Source organism: Zonotrichia leucophrys, chromosome 5 (genome assembly GCF_028769735.1).
Source record: "Zonotrichia leucophrys gambelii isolate GWCS_2022_RI chromosome 5, RI_Zleu_2.0, whole genome shotgun sequence".
Classification (NCBI taxonomy): Eukaryota; Metazoa; Chordata; class Aves; order Passeriformes; family Passerellidae; genus Zonotrichia; species Zonotrichia leucophrys.
The window spans coordinates 49524422-49546927 of NC_088175.1; the positions used below are offsets into that span (position 1 = coordinate 49524422).

The following is a 22506-nucleotide window of genomic DNA, read 5'->3' on the forward strand; positions in this document are numbered from 1 at the left end:
CTATCAGCTCTCTCCATTGACAGTGGCCCTTTGCAAATATTCTGTCCAGCAAGAAACAAAGCCTAAAGTCATGAATGAGTTCATTTACAAAGCTTGGTGGTGTAGCCAGGATGCTGAGGCAGGGTGGAGGTGCACAATGGTTCTCCAGGTCGTGTCACACATACATAGAGTGTGAGCCATAACAGGGCTGATTTTCATGATTTCACCTCACAGAGCCTTTGACTGAAAATTTAGGGCAAGGGGCCTCATTTACCTCTGGGCTGAGATCAGGGAAGAGTGTTAATAGCTCAGGGAGACCTTGTAGGTTTGCACTAAGTAAACCAAGACCTGTGTTTTGTTCTCACCTCAGAAAGTGACTTTTGGCAAGGTAGTTCTATATTTTGCTTCTCATTCACCCACTCATAGAATGGAGACGTTCTCACTTATTCCATAAAAGTTCCTAATGCAAACACACTCATTATTTTGTGTAAGGTCTAGTTTACACGGGGAAATATATTTTTTAGACCTAAATGTATGTATTTGTAAAGGAAGGGTCCTTTACATAATTTTTTTTATAAGACCACCAGTATCGGGTATCATTTTTTGTAAGACCACCAGGTTTATTTAGTCCATGTAACTTCAGAAAGAGCTTAAGCTGAATTAGAAAGTGGCAGAAGAGCCTCCACTTGAGCAGCATTGTTCTCCCCAAATGATGATACCAATGTATTGCTGGACTTTTCCATAACAAATTCCCAAATTCCCTCTGAGTCCAGGAGGAGAGAGAGCAGATTTCTATTGGAATTAGTATAAGCAACACTTTACCTCATCTCAATTGCGTTCCTTACAGTAAGGACTCTCTGCTGCAAAAACAAGAAAATAAAATGTTCCAAAAACAACAGCAGAAAGGAAAGCAGGGCTGATTTGAAGTCCTAAGCAAAAAGCACAAAAATCTGAATATGACTTCATCACTGATACTCAAAGGCGACGTCCTTTCCGCGTTTCCGCTATCAGCAGTATTTTAAAAGGCGTATCATCCGTCAAGATTCCCCTTCTTTGTCCCCATTATTCAGTGTCATGGCAGGAAGATGAGAGCATTACCATCGATATCACTTTTTTAATTCCCTGCCCTTGAATAAGGGCAATAAGAGCCCTGCATAATAGAGTTTTCAGTGGAGAGAGTAAATGGGAATCTCTTGTTAATTCAATCCAGGATCCAGAAGCCATCTCTCCCTTCTCTTTTCTCAAGGTAATACTCTGCCTCCAATTGTCATTATAGCCGAGAATGAAATTATTTGAATTCTGGACACATCAGCACAAAACCCAAGACTCCCTGCCAATTTCGTTGCCTGCTTGGAAGAGAACATCAGAGAGCATCACTCATTTATACGACTGCCAGCCTGAGACTGTAAATTCAGAAAACAAGGAGGCCTCAGGTGCTGCACTTTAACAGGTCTTTCTGCTCCTGAATCACCCCCACCTCACACACAAGGTAACATTTTATCTCTGAAAGGCAAAGCTTTTAAGCATCTGCCAGAGCACACGCTCTGTACGACCTGAATGTGAATTGAAAATGAGACTATTAAGTTTATTAATTGGTATCAGTGACTTAAGGCTTTGAAGGAGATTCATGGCACTCGGGAAAATAATCTATAAAGATTTTTGTTGCCCTAAAAAGACAGTGCAGCATCAGCTTATTTCACTTGCAGCAGGTTCATCTCTTTTATGGAGCACATGCTGCACTGGAGGCAAAGGGAAATTTAATGGACACTGGAAAAAATTATCAATTCCTCTGTCCCACAACAACTTAAAAAAGCATAAAAAGACAGAACTGAGAGATTGAGATATGCTATCAAAAACATTTAAGGCGCTATAATTAAATTAAGATTCAGAAGTCTGTCAGTGAGATGAAGATTAAACTGGCAGAAAGTTGAACCGTGTTTGAAGCAACTTGTTCCCTCCTGCTGAGGGTTGCTTTGTACCAGGCTAATGAGAAGGCACATCTCAGAAAGGTTCTAACAAAGCAGCAGATCACTGATGGTAATTAATCAACGTGGTTTGCAGGAGCATACACCATGTGCCATTTTCAAGTGCCTCACAAGCATTAATTAATGCATTATTGTATGTCTGGCTCCTGTTTTAAGCCACAAGCTCTGCCCCATAGCAAATTTTTGATTTTTTAAAGATGTTTCAGTGAAGAGATGTTTCTTTTTTTAATGAAAAATTGAGTGCACCTTTGGCTAAGTGCTCCATGATTACCTCTGCTCTGTATCTGGCATATTCTGGTTACATTTACAGCTTGGCATAAGACAGCAAAGCCTGGGAATGGACTGCAAGAAGGCTGATTCCTGTGGAGGTGCTGAACTGGAGGAGAGGCAATAAGGATTGTTGTAACAGGAAGTGACCAGGGTGATGGAAATCTATTGCTCTGCAGTATTGAGAGAGAAATAACTTTTGAAAGCTGTGACCCAAGAGAAATAACTCCTTCTGTAGTCCACTAGCTCTGTACCAGCCATATTTCATGTGATTCCTGAGATGTTTCCTCTTCAGGGTTGTAACTTCTTGAGTTACAAGAAGTTGGTAAAAATTCATAGGGTTTTGGTTTTCTCCTCTTCTCAGATATGTCTTGCATCTCATCTCAGACAACTTTACCAATGAGTTTCATAACAGTTCTGATCTGGTTTTGAGATACAGAAATGCTTTAATTATTTATTTTAAAGAAACACAATAAAAGTGAAATTCTCCTTCAATAAGGCACATAGCCTTCAATCTGGCATCGTGACAGCTCCCCAAACCAGCGCTTATCATGTTGCTATCTCATTACAAAGATCCAAGACCTGCAATTATCAACCTAAAGGTGCTTTGCAACACCGGGAAACTCCTGGTGGGCTCTAAGATAAGGCCCCACCACGTGGTGGCTGTGATTTTCTGCAGCCCATGGCTGTGATGAGCGGTGATGCAGCTGCCCTGGAATTCCTGGAGCTGGCCCAGCAGCGAGCGTGACCCTCCATGCAGGAGAAGCGTGCTGTCCAGCTGATAAGGGAGCGTGCATCAGCAAATGCCGCTTGTTTATCCCGTAAAAACCGCTCTGGAGGAGTGCAAGCAGAAAGAGGCCGGGTCTGCGCTGCACAGATAAGAGCTCTGACCAAAAGGACGACCAAAGGTCGCACCAGGCCTCCTGGAAACTCCCAAAGAGAAGCTTTCAGTGGGAATGGATGACTAAGGGAATTGCAAAGGGCTTCTGGAGGCTTTTATCTGTGTGTTACCTCTCCAAATGCAGCTCAGCACTTCAGTCAGTTGTTGTTGCATGCCCTGATGAATGTGCTGTGGCTCGAGGAGTCAGTAGCCAAAAATCCCCACACTGCAGCCGTGACCGAGTGCCTGCCTCATTAACAATCTCAGCTAATGACCTAAGAGCAGTGTGTGCAGCTGGAAAGTGAGCTGCTATCTGGGTCATGCACATGTGGGGTTTTTTCAGGTCAGGAAAGGCTCAATAGCAGTTTTCTATAGGGATGACTCATTCTTCTCTATGTTCCTCAGGTAAAGGAAGATCTCCTGAGCTCCCACACAAAGCAAGCAGGGTCTTGGCACTTTCCATGGGATCATGAAATATTCCTGCAGCCCCTTTCAGTCTTTCACATATCCCTTAGGCCATGAACCACATCATGGACTGGGAATCACACACAGTGAAACCACTAGAATTGTGTGAAATTAGAAATACTCCTGAGGCAAGAATCATGCCTTTCTATGCTATCCATGCTCTCTAAAGTAAATAAACTTTACTTTTTATACATTCCCAGGTAATGTTTCCATTTGTAGTAGTATCTTTTATTTGATTTATGTGAGAGGATTATATGAATTGAAAACCAACTTGGAGCTAAGCTAGGCTGTGAAAGAATAAAACTTGGCTATGGTTTGTGTCAACATGGAATCTTTGATCTGAGGAAAAAAGAGCAGTCTATCAACATTGCTCCCCAAGTGGGATTCCAAGCTCTCCAAACATACATTAATATTTCAAACCCGTTTTGGAGCTAAGAATCTGAGACAAAAAGATTTGCTAATAACCAAAGGCAAGCCTGAAGCCACCTTGATGCAGATTTTTCATAACCTCAGGCAACTGATGCAGGCAAAAACATCCATGTGGCAGATGGTCCAGAAGGAAGAAAGCTGGGAATAGACTCCAGTTGCTTTGTAAGCACCAGATGAAGTCCATTGGTTGATTCTTGGAGTTTCCCTCTGTAGGGGGATAGAATATAAGTAAATAAAGGTAGTATAGAAAGTAATCTTACCCCCTAAAAGAGTTGCAGCTGGGTTAATTATTAAAGATTAAGAGCAGGCCTGATTTTAACAGGCCGTACCTGTAGCTGATAATAAGAGTGTTATAAAAGAGTGGGTTGGTTGGTTGAGGGGTTCTGGAGTCAGTTGGTTACTGCAAGAAGAAGGGTGAGTTAGTGCTTGGAGGAGCTGCCTATGAGAAACACCAAGGAGTACAAAACTCTAGCAATGTGGAACCTTGGCAATATAATGACAATAGAACTCTTGCAATATAATAATAACATCCCTTGAATTCATTTGACTGTGGAGCTGCCAAGGCTAATTTACCATTGTGTGAGGTTTGGGAGGGGTTTTGTTGGTTTATCCTGGGTCTATGTGGCTGTAACAAGGCAGGGATTTTTTCAGCTGTGGTTTCATTGTGTCAGGAGGCAGCTTAAAGCTGTACTCTATCAGAGATACCATTTGTTACTAAAATGTCCAACAAGCTCCCATGCAGTACCTAGTTTATTCATGTAGACATTTCCCTGAAGTTCTGGCTCTGCTCCCTCCCTGTCATCTCTCACATCTCATCTGAGAGTCACTCTTGTGAAGCCTGAAGATGTGATTTGTTATCAGTTCATATGTAAATCCCCCTCTGCTCAAAGGCCTGCTGAACTGTCTTTATGTTTGTGTGGTTCACCAGAGTCACATCAGGATCATACAGCTCTCATTCTGAATTCTCCTACCCTGCTCCTTCTAGGCTCTTTATTACAGTCACTCCTTGTGTTCTGGTTAATTTCACATGATCAGATTTCCAAGCCAAGGTCACTGCCTGGCTATTTCTGTGAAGCCCTGACCTTATTGCATCTTCGCTACAGCAAAGAGCAAACCCAATAAGAACAGTATAGTAACAACACAAATTTTCTGGACCTCAGCTTCTTTCTTGCTACCAATTCCCCAAGCTGCCTCCTCCCCTCAAAGTCTCAGTTTTGCCCACATATTATTGTCCATTTAGAGCACTAAAAAGCTGATCTTGTGAAGAACAGCCCATTCCCCAAAACTTTAGCACATTAGCTGAATTTCCAGAGATGCTCAGCACCCGGTGAAGATCCCCAGTGTGTCATTTCATTAGATTTTCAAGAAGTAAAAAGAAATGAAGGATGCTAAAAGCCTCATCATCTCTCACAGATTAAACACTGGACATGCAGAGCAATCTGAGCAGTTTCCAGCCTGATGAGTACCTCTGATCTATTTGGCCATTTGGGCTCCATGGCCGGTGATAATGGAAGAAAAATTAGGCTCCATTATTGAAGTGGAAAAGGACTTTTATGTCTAGGCTAAGCTAGGAAAATTCCATGATAACTTACTGGTGTCAACAGTTTCTGCAGCTGTCAGTTATTTGATGGGGGATGCAAAGGCTGCTGTGGGTAAAACATTGAAATACTACAATTTCAAATGGGTTTATGTTGGCTTTTGGTTCTGTGGGTTTTGATTGGTTGCTTGTTTTTTGGTTTTTTTTTTCCTTCAGTCTCGGCAACAGATATTTCTATTTTACTATGTTTTTGTTTAAATAATTGTTAGGACATCTATTGCCAGCCATTTCTGCACTTGAGGAGCCTCTAGCCTGACCAGGGGTGATAATCAATTTTTATAACTAATTCCTATAGATCCTCCACCTCCATCTTCGCCACTGCCTAAGCCCTTGAGCAACAGCTCGGATCTATGCAAGTGCTAGAAGCAAAACTCTCCAGGCTTTTGGCAAAACCTGAAAGACATAAAGAATTATGGACCTTCTCTTGGCTCTGCATGATTAGATTTTCATGGGCCACAAACCCAAGGGCAAACAAAAGTAATATCATTTTATTAGCATTTCAAATATACTTTTGCTATTGTGTTTTCTTCTCTACAGGAAACTTTACAATTATAGAAATTATAAAGGACAAAAATCTCCCCAATAGCTAGCAATAGTGCAGTCATAAAACCACCCCCTTGTTCCTTTCCAGTTCTTATTTGAGCAGTGTTGCTAGGACAATGAATTATTTCATGAAAATCCTACTGATACCTGAAAAAGAAGAGAGAAAAGAAAATAATTTCTAGCATAAAACCATGCTGAAGTAATAACTCCTTCATGTAAGAATATTTAACTCACTAAAGGTGAGGGGCTTTAAGGGAGTGGTGTCTATTGCTTGTGCAGCTGTCGCATATCAAGCGTTCTCTTCCTGTAAAATGTGATCCTGAACATGCAACACTTTTTTTTTGTTTTGCTTTGATGATATTCAACTCAGTAAGTTTATTTTCCCGGTCTCCGTTTTGCTCACTTATTATTGTTCGTTTAGATCACTCAGAAGCTGATCTTGTGAAAAGCAGGCCATTCCCTGACCAAAACCCCTTGGCACATAAATTGAATTTCAGGAGACCCAGGACTGAGTTCTGAGGGCCGAATTCTGAATTCTAAGAACCCAGTTCCGAGAGTCGAGTTTTGAGTTCTGAAGGCTGAGTTCTGGTTCGGCGTTCTGAGGGCTGAATTCAGAGTTTTGAGGACTGAGTTCTTGAGGGCTGATTTGGGACTTTTGAGTGTTGATTTAGGAGTTTTGAGGGCTGATTTGAGAAATCTGAGGGCTGAGTTCTGATTTAGGACTTCTGAAGGCTGAATTCAGAGTTTTGAGGGCTGCATTCCGAGGGCAGATTTGGCAGCTCTGAGGGGAGATCTGGCACTTCTGAGGGCGTATTTGCCAGCTCCGAGGGTTCATTTAGCACTTCTGAGGGCAGATTTGGGAGCTCCGAGGGCAGATCTGGCACCTCCGAGGGCACATTCGGGAGCTGCGAGGGCTGATTCGCCAGCTCCGAGGACGCCGCGGAGCCACCGCCCCCGGGAGGCGCTGCTCGGGCGGCGCGGAGAGCGGCGTGATGGGCGGCGCGTCCCGGGGACGTCTCGCAAGATGGCGGCGCCCCCGGACATGGAGCTGTCCCCGAGCCTGAGCCTGGAGCTGCTCCCCACCGACCCGCTGCTGCTCATCCTCAGCTTCCTCGACTACCGGGATCTGGTGAGGTACGGGCAGCCCGTGGGGATGGCATGGGCGGCCCGGGGGCATGGCAGGGGCACGGCGGGCGGAGCTCCCCGGGCTGTGCGGGGAAAGGGCTTGCCTGGCTCCGGAGAAGCGCTGAGGGGAGGACACGGTCTGAGCACCTTTCCCTTCCAGCAGCACCGGGCTTTCCCCTCTTTTACCGTCATCTTTCTAACAAAATGAAATGTTCCCTTTTACTGAGAAGGTGGTGAGGCCCTGGCACAGGCTGCCCAGGGAAGCTGTGGCTGCCCCGTGGCTGGAAGCGTCCAAGGCCAGGTTGGACGGGGTTTGGAGCAGCCGGGGATAGTGGAAGGTGTCGCTGCCTATGATAGGAGAACTTATTGATCTATAAGGTCCCTTCCAACCCAAACCATTCAATGAATCTGTTTCTCTCTCCTCATTATGTGTTTGTGCCTAAAGGAAGCAGTAAGTAAATTTGTGAAATCAGTGTTTCCCTGAAGCTTGTGTTTCAACGGCCCAACAAAGGGTGGTCTTGCTGCTAGTAAATGTATTCCACCATTTGAGGAAAACGAAATGAAATGAAACAGGGTGACTTTTCAAGGGGAAAAAAAAAACAAACTTGGATGAAAGTGGCAGGTGCCTCTTGGGCTGAAGGGTTATGAATCACAGTGAAGATGTGAGTGTGGTTTTGGGTAAAACCTCAGCAGGCAAGTGCAAGGTTTGGCAGTGATTGAAATCACAGTGTTTAATCAAAGAGGGAGGAATAACCATAAGAAGAAAACAGAGTATTACCAGAAATGTGGGAATTTTGGTTTTTTATTACCCCTAATAAATATAGTCAAGAATGACAAGGATATCAGGGAGAATTCTGTTAGGATATCAGCAAAAAAAGACATTAAGCATAGACAAAAATGATAACAGTTGTTATGGTGGCCCTTAGATATTTGATCACATGCCAGCTTCTCCATTGTTTGTGTAATTAGTGAGAATGGCTTGAATTTCACTTTTACCATGTTTGAAGCCACATGTTCCTGTGGTGCTGGGGTGACTTACTCCCTTCCAGAAATTACAGGCTTGGTTGATAAACACCAGTACAATAGATTTCTGCAAGGGCTTTTTTCCATTGGGATATTTCAGTTCACCACTTCCTAAAAATAGAAAAAATCCCCACGTCATAAAATTTTTGCACAGCCAGATGTCCAGGTGTGAATTGAATGTGTTTGTGGGGATGTGGATTGAAGGGGTAATGTCAGGGAATATTTGTTGAGGTTGATTTTGAGATACTAATACAATTCTAGTTTAGTTTATAAAACCCCCAAAAGCAATAACTGGAACCTTGTTTGGTGCCCTCATTTGGGGTTAATCACAGTCTCTGAAACACACACATGTCACTGTAGAACAAGCTACCAGAGGAAGTGATGTTGCCACATCTAAACTGATGGTGTCTTTTGGAGACTTTCTTCAAAGTTTGTTATTTAAACAATTTAAAGAGGAAAGTAAGTTTGTAATACTCAAACTGTATGGTTTCTGTATATTACTGTGGAAAAGATGGGGCAGAGCCTGACCATCCAGATAAAAAGGGATTTAAATCATAGCATCCTGTGCTACTGGAATGCTTTCCACTGGTGGAGTGGAGTCATGCTGGAATCGTTCAGGCACTGTTTACTCTGGTGTAGGTCTGCAGGGTGACCTGCTTTACAAAAGTACTTAATTGCTGCCAGTTCTTTAAGTGTGTGGAAAAGTAGTTCATGACTTACACAACTGTGATGAAGACCTTTAACCATTGTAAGCACAGCTCTTAAAGGACAGCCAAATCATTTTCAAACTCTGCATTTTTTCCATGAGAATGTGATGTGTGATACAGCATTTCTGCCTGTTTTGCTGCAATCACATTTAATGATTTTATATTTATAGTTGCTGCTATTTGAATAGAAGATTAAATCAGCTATCAAGCCATGACCCACTGTGGAAAAGACACTGCAAAAAATACTGGCTCATTTCAGAGTAAGTGGGATTGTTTTAAGCTTTTTTTTTTTCTATGAAAATGAATTTCTAAAAGATGTTCAGCTGATTTTCAGTCCATCTTACACCCAGCTCATACTCTCAGCTTCTGCATAGCTGAGAAAAGCTGAGTAATGAAGGATGTGAATTAGCTTTTCACCAGCTCTGAGGTTCACTACCAGACAGAGCTCTGTTCAGAAGGCACTCTGTGTGAGGGAGTATTGTTTCTAAATTTTCCCCTAAGTAGCCCAAATGTTTCCTAATTCTGTTCCAACTTGCTGTTGAATAGATGCTGGAATTAATTGAGTTTGTGTAGCTTCACATGGCACAGAGTGTTCCTGGGTTAATGTTATGCATCCCGTTCCTGCCAAGTAACAAATACCAACTCCTTGGGTTTAGAAGTCTCTTCAAGCTGCCATTTGAACACATTTTCTCCGTGTGCCCTCAGGGAGGAAAAAAGCAGACGGAACCAGAGCTGGAGAGCCATCTTCATCAGCACCTACTCTGATTTGGGAAGGTACATCCACTACTATGCCACGCTGAAAAAGGCCTGGGATGACCTGGAGCAGTACCTGGGGCAGTGGTGTCCGCGCATGATCAGCTCTCTGAAAGGTACCGGGCACACCTGGCAGTAGCTTGCTTCACCCAGCCCTGCCTGTTATTAGGCCTCATGCTGCTTTCAGGGAAGGTGTGTGCTTTAATTAGCAGAGTCCTGAAAGTCAGATGTGCTCTCCCTTCCTTGCAAACACAGGCACAGTCCTTGCCCAGTTCCTACTGATCCAAAGATTCTCTGAAATCAAGGTGATTTTTTTCTAGTGACTGCTCTGTCTTTATCACACTTCTAGGCGGCTATGTCCTATTGTTTGTTATTTTTTTAGTGTAGTAACTCCATTGCTTTGAGGACTTGCTGGTGGGATTTTATTTGTGAGGTTTTCATAAGACCTCATTAAAGCACTGTCACATGAAAGCAGACGTTCTAATCTGAAGCCAAACAAAAAGGATGTTGTTGAGTTTTATTTTTTTCTGTAGGTCTTACAGTGGCCTAGTGTTGGAACACTATTTTTTCCTTTCTGTTTTTACTCCCCTCCTAGATTCTGTTTTCAGTTTCAGTTTCTGTTTTAATCCTTGAAGTACTTCCTGTGTTCTAGGTCGTAAGTCACAGCTACAGTGAGTTTTGGCTTTTCTGGTATAGGGGACAGAAAAGCTTTTACATTTTCAGCTGCATTTCAGTTTTCTGTATGAAGCTGACTTTTAAACCATGATGTCTAATTTAACCTGATCTGTGAAATTAAGAGACAAATGATCTCTTAAGAGACAATATTAAGAGACAGATTATTTCCTTCCTGTTTAAATTTTGCATTTTCTTGGTTTGCTTGGATAGTGCTGGATTCTTATATTTTGCTAAGTATTTTTCAAGATGGAATGTGAAGCTTTTATTTATGTACAGAAAGACAAATTCCAAATTACCAATTTCCACTCTTACATAATGATGGCAGGTTTTGGATAAAATTTAGGCCTTTTTCATATAATTTGTAAGGGATACTGTTTCCATGAGTTATGTCCTGTTAATGAAACAGATAATGATTATGAAAAGGGCTTTAAGAAAATGGGTTGGATCAGACCAATTTTTGCTGGAAGTGAGGGAGTTGTAACCTGAAGTGCATGTGGAAATGTAAGAATAGTTCTTCTCCACCCCTTTGTGTTATTGACTTGAAAATCCCCCTTTTACAACCCATTTATTGCTTCAGATTCCAGGTGAATGGGGGCTGCAGCCAGCATTTCTGTGTCACTGATGGAAGTGGAAACTGAAAGAAGCAACCCTTAGGGTGATGGAAGAGTAAAATCAATAGAGATTGAGAGCTGTAACTGGGACTCAGTTATGGCAGTGTTGTGAGGGAAAGGTTCATTCCACTTTATAAACATTTGCTGCTTTCAGGCCTGTGGAGGTTGCACTGCACTGAGATTGGTGCTGTGTTTAATAATCAGAGTCCTCATTTTCCTTTCACATTTATGCAATACTCATTGTGTACCACCCTGCACACAGTGAAGCCACCAGATACTGACCTGAGCCCACACTGGTTGGATGAGAGCATTTACAGATTCCATGCTTTGTGTTTGAAATGCCTGCACCATCCTTTGTTTTCCAGAGAGTGTGAGGGAGGAGGATCTGGATGCTGTGGAGGCACAAATCCGCTGCAAGCTCCCCGATGACTATCGGTGCTCCTTCCGCATCCATAACGGGCAGAAGTTGGTTGTTCCAGGGTAAGGACTGAAACTACTTACCAAGCATTAATTCCTTTTGTATTTCTTAGACACTTCACTTATTAAAAGGTGAAATGTCCCCAGCACAGGATAAATGAAGCATTTAAATGTATTGTGACTGAGTCACTGCTTAAGTGACACTTCCAGAATTGGCTGTCTTCTAATCTTGGAAGTAATTGGAAGCCCAGCGTGGTTTTCTAATTGCTCAAATTATTTTTCCACTTCCCCTTTTCCTAATGAGAACCCTTGTCAGTTTTTTGCAACAACTCTAAACTTCCAGCTGTTAGACTTTTAATCATAGCACTGCAAGTTGCTCCCCTGAAGTTTGGCTTTGTATTACAGAAGTAAATTAGCCCCTTGCACTCTTTGGGCTTCATTCTTTAGTAATTATTTTATTCTTTAAAATAGTTAGGGAATGACTTAAAACCAGTTAGTCATATTAAGGTAGTATCAAATTTTCAGTTCTGTAAATTAAGTTTCCTCAGTAGAAGATTTTAATATTTTTATGCAGTTTCTGCAGTGAAAAACTCCCTTTTACATTAAGGTTAGAAGACTGATGACCAAAGTTTCTGGTATTTCTGCTGTAGAAAAATTAGGTGTTTGAAGCACTGGATGAAGTGCTGCAAACAGAAGCAAAAGATGGAAAACTGCAGCAAATCTTTGCAATGTCTGTAGGGAGGAGTGCACTAATACTGCTCTGCTGAAACCTTCACTCATAAAGAAGGTGCAGCTTTCTCCAATTTGAGTGTTTTATGTGCAGAAGGGATACAGGAAACTGTTTTATGAAACCATAAGGATGATTTCTAGTTCTGTTTTCTAGGAGAGACTTCAAAATTTTGTAGAGAGGAGATAGGTGCCCTAGTTCTGTAGATTTCAAATGGTGTTCTGCAGCCATTTGCATCCTCTCTTCCACTGTTTCACTCCCAAAAAGCCTCCACTGTAATGATGTGGCTGTGGAGGGGCTGCAGGAGCAGACACAAAGCTCTGGGGAAGTCTTCCAGCTTGGAGAAAGGCTTCCAGGAGAAGGTGTGGTCCCATGGGGGATGAATACTGGGAAGATGAGGGGTAGGCAGTGGAAGTTTGTGCAGCAGGTTGTTGGATCAGAAACAGAAACTCTGTGGGACTTGTCCTTGTTAGGTGCTTCAGGTTTCTGTGTTGGCATGTTGGCACAGCTTCTGTAGAACATACTAATTCCAGGCCAGACTTCCTAAGGAGAAAGAGGAATGGAACCTGTTGCCCAGGATGGGATCAGCTTTTAGCATGCTGACATGTGGCAGCTTGCACCTGAGTCACTGCTTTCATAACAGCATCTGCTCAGCATCTGCAGGAATTTGCATCTCATTTGCCTTTCCCTGGTGTTCCCAGCTGGGAGTGTGGGTGTGGAGTGTACACTCAGGTTTGGCTGATGTGAACTAATAACTAATAATGGTGCAGCATGTGGATGTTCAGCTTGGATTTCTGTGATGGTGTTTGCAGGGGTCCCAGGATGAGGGAGGAGATGAGAATGTCGACTCCATGTTTTAGAAGGCTTGATTTATTATTTTATGATATATATTATATTAAAACTATATTAAAAGAACAGAAGAAAGGATTTCATCAGAAGGCTGGCTAAGAATAGAAAAGGAATGATAACAAAGGCTTGTGACTGACTGAGACAGTCCGGACAGCTGGACTGTGATTGGCCATTCATTAGAAACAACCACATGAGACCAATCACAGATGCACATGTTGCATTCCACAGCAGCAGATAATCAATGTTTACATTTTGTTCCTGAAGCCTCTCAGCTTCTCAGGAGAAAAAATCCTAAGGAAAGGATTTTTCAGAAGATATCATGGCTACAGATTTCAGCTCAGTCTCATATGCATGTAGAGCATTGAAAGAAGCAGTTTCCAAAAGATGACCAGGCAGCTTTGCCTTGTGAGTGATGTTGGTTCCCTGTTTTTGCTGTTGCAGGCTGATGGGCAGCATGGCCCTGTCCAACCACTACCGCTCCGAGGACCTGCTGGACATCGACACGGCGGCCGGGGGCTTCCAGCAGAGGCTGGGGCTCAAGCAGTGCCTGCCCCTGACCTTCTGCATCCACACTGGCCTCAGCCAGTACATGGCCCTGGAGAGCGTGGAGGGGCGCAACAAATACGAGATCTTCTACCAGTGCCCAGTAAGGAAGATGTGTTTGTGTTCCCACAGTACCTCTGTGCTGATGGGTAGTGCAGGAGCCTTGTGGGGAAGTTGAAGCTGTAAATTCTGTGGTCGTGGGAGCACTGTGAGTTTTACATGTCTGAGGGTCTGGCTGGGACTACAGTGATGTGTCAAGACTTCAGGTTTAGTGAATATAGGGAAAGTGATATTTAAATTGTAACCTTGAAAGTCCAATGCTCTCTAATATGTCCTTAAACTTCTTTCCCTTTCAGGAGCAAATGGCTCGCAATCCATCTACTATTGTTATGTTCATTACAGGTAACACTTCAGATTAAATATTCAAAGTAAAATAGTCACTGTGGGATCATCCAACATATTTAGAAATGTTCCACTTGGCTTAATCTTGGCTTACCATGGGGTGGAGGGGAAATTCCATGCACAGCATTTCTCTTCGCATTTTAAAGGTGGCAGGTAAATAGTTCCACTTCCTCTATTCAGAGCTTTATATAAGGTTTACTTTATACACAGTATACTTTATACAAGGTTTGCATTTTGTGGATTAGTGATAGAAAGGAGGATAATAAACTTGGGAATCCCTTAGCATTCCAAAAGATCAAAGGACAGCACACACAGCTCATGCTCTAAGGAAGAAGGAGTAAGTACACTTAATCTAGCAGGAGTGGGAGTACTTGATAACACATCAGGGAAGGCAAGGATAATAATTTCTTGGTAGCTCAGCTTCAATCCAGTTTTGAATCAGTAATATTGACAAACAGTTGAACTCTCTGCTTTTCTATTGAACTGTATATTGCAATGCTTGGAAGATTTATGGCTGAGAAATTCTTGTGCAGAAAGCTGGCCTGTAAAACTCTCTTCTTTGAGAATTAAATGTGACAGCTTGAGAGTGTGCTTAGCAATCAAGCTGTTCCCTAATGATGGCTGTGGGTGTGTGAAAAGCTGCTCTCAGACAATGGCTGCAAGTGTACAAAATCCCACAATGACATACAGCCTTAGTCTTCTGAGCTTGTAGAGGAGTGCAGAGTGTGTCTCTGATTTATCCCTCTTTTAAAGGAGAGGAAATGCTGCAGTATTCCTTAGAAGGTTTCCATATGGATTCCAAGTGATGAGACCCTATGATGTTGAATACCCAAGAGATTCTTTGTTGGCTGTGTCATTTCTGGAGAGTGCACCCCGAACTCTTCAGTTCTTAATTGGTTTCTCCAAATGATCCTTGTTGGTAGAATGATCTGGAATATTGACTGACTCATCGCAATAAACCTGAGAGTTTTTAATAAAAATAATCAAAGCTTTAAACTTTTTCCTTGAAGTATTCACTGTAAATGTGCTTAGTGGTAAATTTGCCCAGTCTTAGGAATGTTTTCCTTCCTTGCCATCTAGGTACATCTTACTTGGAATGGTTTACATCTTATGTAAACAAAGTTGTCACTGGAGGTTATCCTATCATCAGAGACCAGATTTTCAGGTATTGTGACTGGGATTTGTAACCTCAGTGCCAGGTTTTGGTGCTGCTTCTCTGCATGCTTACCTCTCCCCAAATAGTTTCAGGTATCTGATACAAAAACTGGTGGTGGGGAGAGGAGAAAGCCCGTGAAACTACTGAAAATGAACATGTAAATCAGAATGCTTAAAGCAACTTTATTTTTTTAACCAGAATCTTCAGATTGCATTAATGAAACCAGAATTTTGCATTATAAGTTACCTGAAGTTTAGCAAACAACATGATATTTATTCTGTGTGCCATGAGTGTGGTTTTGCTGCAGGACTGTTCAGAGTTACTAAAAAAACAAATGTTTCAGCTAATTGGTCTCTTGAATACATAAATAAGCAGGACTTCTTCTGGTGTTTGAATCTTCATGCACTTGCAATTTCTTCTAAATACAATCAAGAACTTTAATTTTGTCAAACTGGAATGCTGTAGAACCAGCATTCCAGATCCTTGGATCTGTAAATAAATTTGCTGCTAGAGTTTCTGAGTTGTTTTCTTTTTGTAATGACACATCCCTATTTAAACAAACGTTTTTATTAATATTAATTATTAATAATGAACCACTTTTTGTGTTTAGTTTTCTGTATTGAGTGTGCAGAGCTGTCTGCAGAGTTAATGCTCTCCTCTCTGCAGGTATGTGCATGATAAAGATTGTGTTGCTACCACAGAAGATATCACTGTGTCTGTGTCCACCTCTTTTCTACCTGAACTCAGCTCTGTACATCCACCACATTATTTCTTCACTTACAGAATCAGGTAAAAATAACTGAATTTATTCTTACAATGCGGGGTAGACCTGCAAAACAAATTTATGCACAGCATTCAGAAATGTTCTGAAATGAACAGGAGGTGCACAATATGCTGTACTTTTCAATAAAATAATCCTGATCATTACTTGGTGAGGTATGCAAAGTACCAGTCAAATTGGTAATTGCTAAAATACAGTGATGGGTAGGGGAAAGCAGTTGCAAGCAGCTCTGGTGATTTAGAAAAGGGTAAAAGATATTGAAGCATGGAGATGGATCCTGCCAACTGATTTGGGCCATTTTAGTGGGTGTTTTCTTTTCCCAGTCTGCTTTGTGATCCCAAGGGCACTAAAACATTTCTTGAAAGGATTGTGTTATGTTCTTTGACTTCTAGAATTGAAATGTCCAAAGATGCCCTTCCTGAGAATGCCTGTCAGCTGGAGAGTCGATACTGGAGAATAACAAATGCCAAAGGTGATGTGGAAGAAGTGCAAGGTCCTGGAGTAGTTGGTAAGTGAAAAATTACTGGAGAGAGTATTTAATGTTCTTGTTATTAAAATTCTGTTATTGCCTGTTTGTTGGGTTGTGGGCTTTGTATCAAAGTCAGAGAAAAAGAGAGGTGTCCCTCTGTTTTGGCTTTCAAGTTTGTAAGGGGTATCTGAACATCCTGCTGCTTAACCCTCTCCAGTTTTTTATACTATCACTAATTGCTAAGCATCAATTTATGCATCCACTGGAATACAAAGTGATCTGCCTGAGTCTGTTGTGGAGTGCAACTCTTTAGCAACTGCTGAATGGTAGTTCTCCATCAGTCCTTACCATTGTGATGTGATATTTCACCCACAGGAGAGTTCCCAGTTATCAGCCCAGGGAAGGTCTATGAGTACACCAGCTGTACCACGTTTACCACAACCTCTGGATACATGGAGGGCTACTACACCTTCCACTGCCTCTACAACAAGGACAGATTCTTTAATGTCACAATCCCTAGGTTTCATATGGTGTGTCCAGCATTCAAGGTGTCCACAGCATGAATGGTAAGCAGAGGTGCAGTTGGCTAAACAAACCCCAAAATTGTAAAAATTACAATTACAGTGCTGAGTAGTGTTTGTATTGCTGATTCCATACAAAACATTCCCCACGATGTAGAGCTCCTCACTGGTGCCTGCAAGCATGGCATTGCATGAACTGCTTGGATTTCAGAGCTCCCTCCTTGGTGGGAGCACTCTCATTAATTACAGCCATAATAATGTAGCTCTCTATTCAGACATGCTCTAGTTAATGACAGTGTAAAAACTGTAGAGCCTGTGATGTGCATTAGTTCTTGCTGAAAGTGCATTTTATGAAGTCACTTAATGACTTTGCAAATCACCAAGATACTTCAATTGCTGTTAATTACAATGTAGTTTTAGTTTGGAGATTGTGGGTTAATTATATAATTTCTCCCTTTTCTTTGACATATTTAGAGAAGAGCTCTTGATTTATTTTATCCCCAGCATTAGTGCAAGCACTGAGGAGCTGTGAGCTTTCCTCAGGAGCAGGCAGCTGCTTGCACACTGTGACAGGTTTATCCCAGGATTTCAGACACTCATTCCCAGTGGCTCTAAGAGTAGGTGCCAGCAGATGTCGTGCTTCTAACAGAAAATGACATCTCTTAAATCTTGCTCACATTTTTGGGAATTGTAACTGCCTTCCTAACTTCCTTCCCTTCAGTTGATTGAAAGAGTAATTTGCTTTTCTCTGTTGCTCCACTCCTATTTTAAAAGTAGTCATGACCCTTTTCTTTTTAAGTTACTTTAGTAAAAGACAGCCTAAACCACCAAGAAAATGGTGAGCTACTGAACTGTGGCTTTACATAACTTAGGTATGGAATATTGAAACCCAGTGGATCCTTAGGGAGTGAAAGGTCAAGTAGTTTGGCAAAATGACCTCTGTTGCAAATTAACCTTGGTTTTAGGACATAGATCACAATGTCTGCTTCAGCTAATGGGTGTGATAATGCAGCCCAGATTTCTTAAAATTAACCTGAAAGGAAGATTTTATTTAAACCTGAGTGTGTTTTTTATCAGGCAGCAAATCCCAGTGACTCTGCAGTGGATGAAGATGAAGATTGCACAGGCATTGATGACTGCTGAGATCCACATACAGTGTTGGACATTCCTGCACCCTCTGGACGCTGCCATTGGGATTTCTGCCCAAACAGTTTGTGTGAGCTGGACTCTTCAGGGCTAGTGCATAGGAATATTTCTGACTGTTGTAAATGAACTCTGTTGCACATCAGGGCAACTAGCATGAATGTTGGTGCCAGTTCTCATATTCATTAAGAGTATAACTTCTATTTCCTTGGTTTGGAAGTGGGGGAAGAGGGAGGTGTTTGGGCTTTGTTTATTTTTTCTGAAGTGTGAAACAGCTTGATAGTCCAAGGTACTCATATCTCACATTTTTAAAGTATTGCCTACTTATGATCATACTGCAAATATGGTGTAGGGATTTGGTTTATACAAAGCATTAGAAGGGTGTATCCTGTTGTCCTTTCTCATGAGTTTCTGCTCTGGATAACTGCTGCTAAGAATGAAACCTGCAGTTTGGTCTGAATATCCCATTTGGGTGAGATTAGGTGCTGTTATGCTTTTTTTTTTTTTTTTTCTTATTAACATAGTAATAGCAAAAAATTCTGGTCATCAAAATGTATAAATTAGGAGTGAAACTGGCCTTATTTATAGACAATCTATTTGTCAGTTGGATTTTATGCTAAGTGACTCTGACTGGAGAATGCCTCTGGGAATGTAGTGTCCATGCATAATCTGCCACTCGTTAAGTAAGGAATTTCTCAATGACTACAGAGTATGGATTTGTAAATATGTTTTGAGGTTTTTTTTTCTGTTACATGATGTTTGCTGTTGTCATAGGTGACAAATTTATGTTATGTATCATGTTTTCCTGAGCCCTGGATGAATTTTTGTAACAATAAAAAAGAAAAATAAATAAATAGGAGGCTGGCAGAACAGCAGATGGCTAGAAGATTTATATTTAAAGAAGTATCTGTTTGCTTTATCTTTTTTTGTTTCTGTTGTCATTAATAAACAACTGCCTCTTTTGTTCTCAAGTGCTAAGTGGGACTGTTTTTGCCAAAACTTGAGCAATAATTTTGTGACTAGCACTGGTGTAGTCACTTCTTTTGACAACCATATATTGTAGGTTTATGAGGTGGACTGGTATATTGTGGTTCCAACTCAAATTTTCCATTATTGACTAATTTCCAGATTTCTCTTTTTCTTGCAAGTCCAGGTATTGGATTCTTCATGTGCTCACAGCTTTTCCTGATGCATTTTCCACAGTGGCACACGGTGGAAAAACAAATATTGAGTCTGATCCCTACAACAACAGTCATTAGGTGAAACATCTCCAGAAACTAAACCAGCTTGTGTTGTCCCTCAAAACACTGAGTTGCTGGAATGCTTCCAAAACACAAGGATTTTTGAGGATTACCACACTAGTACCTGTGAGGGATAAGAAATTTCCACAAGTTTGGCCAAGGATGAGTACAAGAAGGTTTTAGTGGAACTAGACCTTACTGCAGGGCTGTCAGTGCACTGTGTGTTTCCAGGGACAGATAAACTCTCCTGGCTGGAGGCTGTTCTTGGGAAGTTTCCTCCCAGGATCTCGATGTTCCAGTGCAGCGGAATCAGCTCAAGGTCATGGGACTCTACACAATAGTCACTGCCAACTCTTGGCAATTTCACAAATTTTTGGGGAGTGGTTCTGAGCTGGAATTCCTGCTGTCTGTGGGAGAAGTCAAGATCCAGGACAGTGCTGTGCTTTCAGCTTGAGCGCTGCCGTGCCGGGGTTTGAGGCCTCAGCTCTGGGCACAGCTGGTGGCAGAGGGGTCTGGAGTGAGGAGGCAGCCAGGCAGGGAATGGAGGGATTGCTGCTCCTGCCCTGAGCCCAGTGTGTGTGCAGCAGGCCAGAGGGTGTTGCTTTGCTCCAGGGAGCTATTTCAGCACTGGGTGTGGTGCCTGGAGCTGCCAGCGGTGCTGCAGCTCCTCATGATGTGCGTTTGAAGTGGGGCTGAAGCCAGGGGCTCTCCTCACCCCTCCCAAGAGGTGTGAATCATGGAATCAGTGTGAAATGGAAAACAAAGGCGTTGGTGATGTTTGGCAGCACTGCAGGACTGTGGGAATGTTCACTGAGCAGCAGGAGAGAGGGGAGTCGAGGTCCCAGTGCCACAGACAGCCCCTCACAGGTGTGGGGCAGGGTCACTCACTCCAGCTGCCCAACACTTCCTGTAGTCACTGGAATCACAGCAATGTCCTTCCCTTCAGCACCCTCCTGCAGGCTCAGCTGAAGCTCTGCCACCTTCTCCTGGCTCACATCTGACTCTAGTGCTTGGTTAGGACTTGACCTGGCCAGCTAAAACCAGCCTTGTTGAACACCCTGCTACCCTGTGGTGAAACCCTGCTACATCCAACACAAACATGTACCTGCTCTGCTCCTTCTTCTGTCCCTATGCTGACAGAAGTCTCTTTATAATTGTTCTTTAGGATTCCTTCAACATTTTTGTGGGATTTTGCTGGCTGAATGGTTTCATGGAGGGGACCTTTGGTCATGATTTCTTTGCCATCACTGCATCATAGAGAGAAAAACAAGTGGTATGCCAGTCAGTGAAATAGAAAAACTTAACTGAGAGTTGCTGTGCAAGTTATTCCAGTGTTCTGGTGTTACTTTTTTTCTGTCATTGTTTAATTTCTCAAAAGTTATGCAAAGAATTTAAGGTGCAAAATTCAGGTCAAGTTTGAAATACTGTTTAACTGTGATGATACAGATAAATGTGTGCTCTTGTTGGAGGACTCTTGCCAGATTTTGGGGAAGGAAAACAGGTAAGTGTTCAGCTCTGGCTGAAGTTCCTTGATCCCAGTTCCTCAGCTAAGTGAATTAATATGGGGTTTTTTCCTATCATATTAATTGAGGGGTTTCTCATTTAATAAGCTGCATCCAATAATCTACAAGCATCTTACTCTTACATCTCTTTTTTATTTATGGCTTAAACAGAGGCAAAATCTTTTAAACAGAAAATAATATACTGAGCTGACTGATAACACACCAAGAGAATCTGATGTAAGTTCTGAGTGATTTAGGATTTGCTTTAGGTTTAGTAAATAAATAGACAGTTTAGGTGGGATAAAAATAAATCTAAGAATCCTTTTTAAACATAACTGGTAGTTTTACAGGTATTTCATATTGTCCTCAAGTCAGCACTGAACTTTTTTTTTTTTTCTAGATAGCATGCATTTAAGTATTAGTAAAATAATTTTGGGGTCCTCATTTCTATTGCTGTTCAATGTTTTCCTGGGTTGTGAATGTTTAAATCTAGATTCAGGTACCTGTGGATGAATGTGCCACTTTCCACTCCTGGTTTTTCCTTTGTGTGTTCTAAAACCCTTCACTGTTTTCATTTTTCTGTTAATTCATACCGTGAGGTATCTGGGGAGATCTTAGAGCACCTTCCAGTACCTAAAGGGCTTCCAAGGAAACTGGAGAGGGACCTTGGACAAGGGCCTGGGGTGACAGGGCAAAGGGAATGGATTTTAAATGATGGGGTGGATTTAGATGGGATATTGGGGAGAAATTATTTAATCAGAGCATGGTGAGGCCCTGACACAAGTTTCCCAGAGAAGCTGTGGCTATCCTTTAATGGCCATCCTTTAAGTGCTCAAGGCCAGGTTGGATGGAGCTCGGAGCAACCTGGGATAGTGGAAGGTGTCCCTGCTGTGAAAAATGCCAATCACTAGTTTTTAAAATTTTAAAAGTTAATAGTAATAAAATGGTTACAAAAATAGTAATAAAATTAGAGTAATAAAAATTTGGGCAATAAGGATTTGGGACAATATGAGACAATAAAAACAAAGAGTTATGGACAGTCCGGGTACCTCTTTCAAAATAAGCCTGAAAAAGGACCCCCGTTAACAGAGGATTAACCCTTAAAAGCAATAGTCTGTTGCATGTTCATACATCTCATACATGGTGCATAAATTCTATTCAAACAAAGGATTCTGTCTGGTCAGTGTCAACTTCTTCCTCTTAATCCTGAGAGCTGAGCGAGGCAGGAAGAAGTTCACTTCTTCTGATAATGGAGCAATAAATTCTCTTTCTCTGAAAGATTTAGGTGTCCTGTGGCTGCTATCTGTTGCAAGTACCTCATTCCCCTCTTAAAAAAATATCCCAGATATATAGTTTCTATATTAACATTATGTTATAACCTAAAACTATATTTAACACACTACTTAAAAGAATTAATACAGCATTACTTTCTAACACAACACATATACTATTCATTTTAATATTTACAAAAAGCCAATCATAAAATACACATTTTTCACAATTACAAAACTACATTTACCATACTCTTAAAAGGTTTAAAGGACACTACTCAATACACTATAATACATATAGTAAATATCTGCGTAGAGCCATGTAACATGAACTTTTCACACCTGCCCATGGCAGGAACGAATGGTCCTGAAGTTCCCTTCCAACCCCAAAGCGGCGATGGCCACATGACGCGTGAGGGAGGGTGGCACAAGGGTCCCTGGAACC

General features: G+C 41.8%; 1 protein-coding gene across 1 annotated transcript; it reads left to right on the top strand.

Moving 5' to 3' along the window:
- The first annotated feature begins 7034 nt into the window (after window positions 1-7034).
- FBXO3 (F-box protein 3) lies at window positions 7035-18919 on the top strand. Its single transcript, XM_064715467.1, has 11 exons — window positions 7035-7279; window positions 9171-9260; window positions 9706-9869; window positions 11405-11519; window positions 13474-13678; window positions 13932-13977; window positions 15058-15142; window positions 15800-15922; window positions 16307-16422; window positions 16759-16949; window positions 17982-18919. The coding sequence occupies exons 1-10, from the start codon at window positions 7170-7172 to the stop codon at window positions 16944-16946; spliced, it is 1242 nt and encodes a 413-aa protein (XP_064571537.1). The 5' UTR covers window positions 7035-7169; the 3' UTR covers window positions 16947-16949; window positions 17982-18919.
- Window positions 18920-22506: the final 3587 nt, after the last annotated feature.

Bases quoted from the DNA above. Each gene is read 5' to 3' on its own strand.
- FBXO3 (XM_064715467.1), top strand. From the start codon at position 7,170: ATGGCGGCGCCCCCGGACATGGAGCTGTCCCCGAGCCTGAGCCTGGAG. The intron at 7,280-9,170 runs GTACGGGCAGCC...TTATATTTATAG, and splicing joins GACTACCGGGATCTGGTGAG to TTGCTGCTATTTGAATAGAA. The intron at 13,679-13,931 runs GTAAGGAAGATG...TTTCCCTTTCAG, and splicing joins AGATCTTCTACCAGTGCCCA to GAGCAAATGGCTCGCAATCC.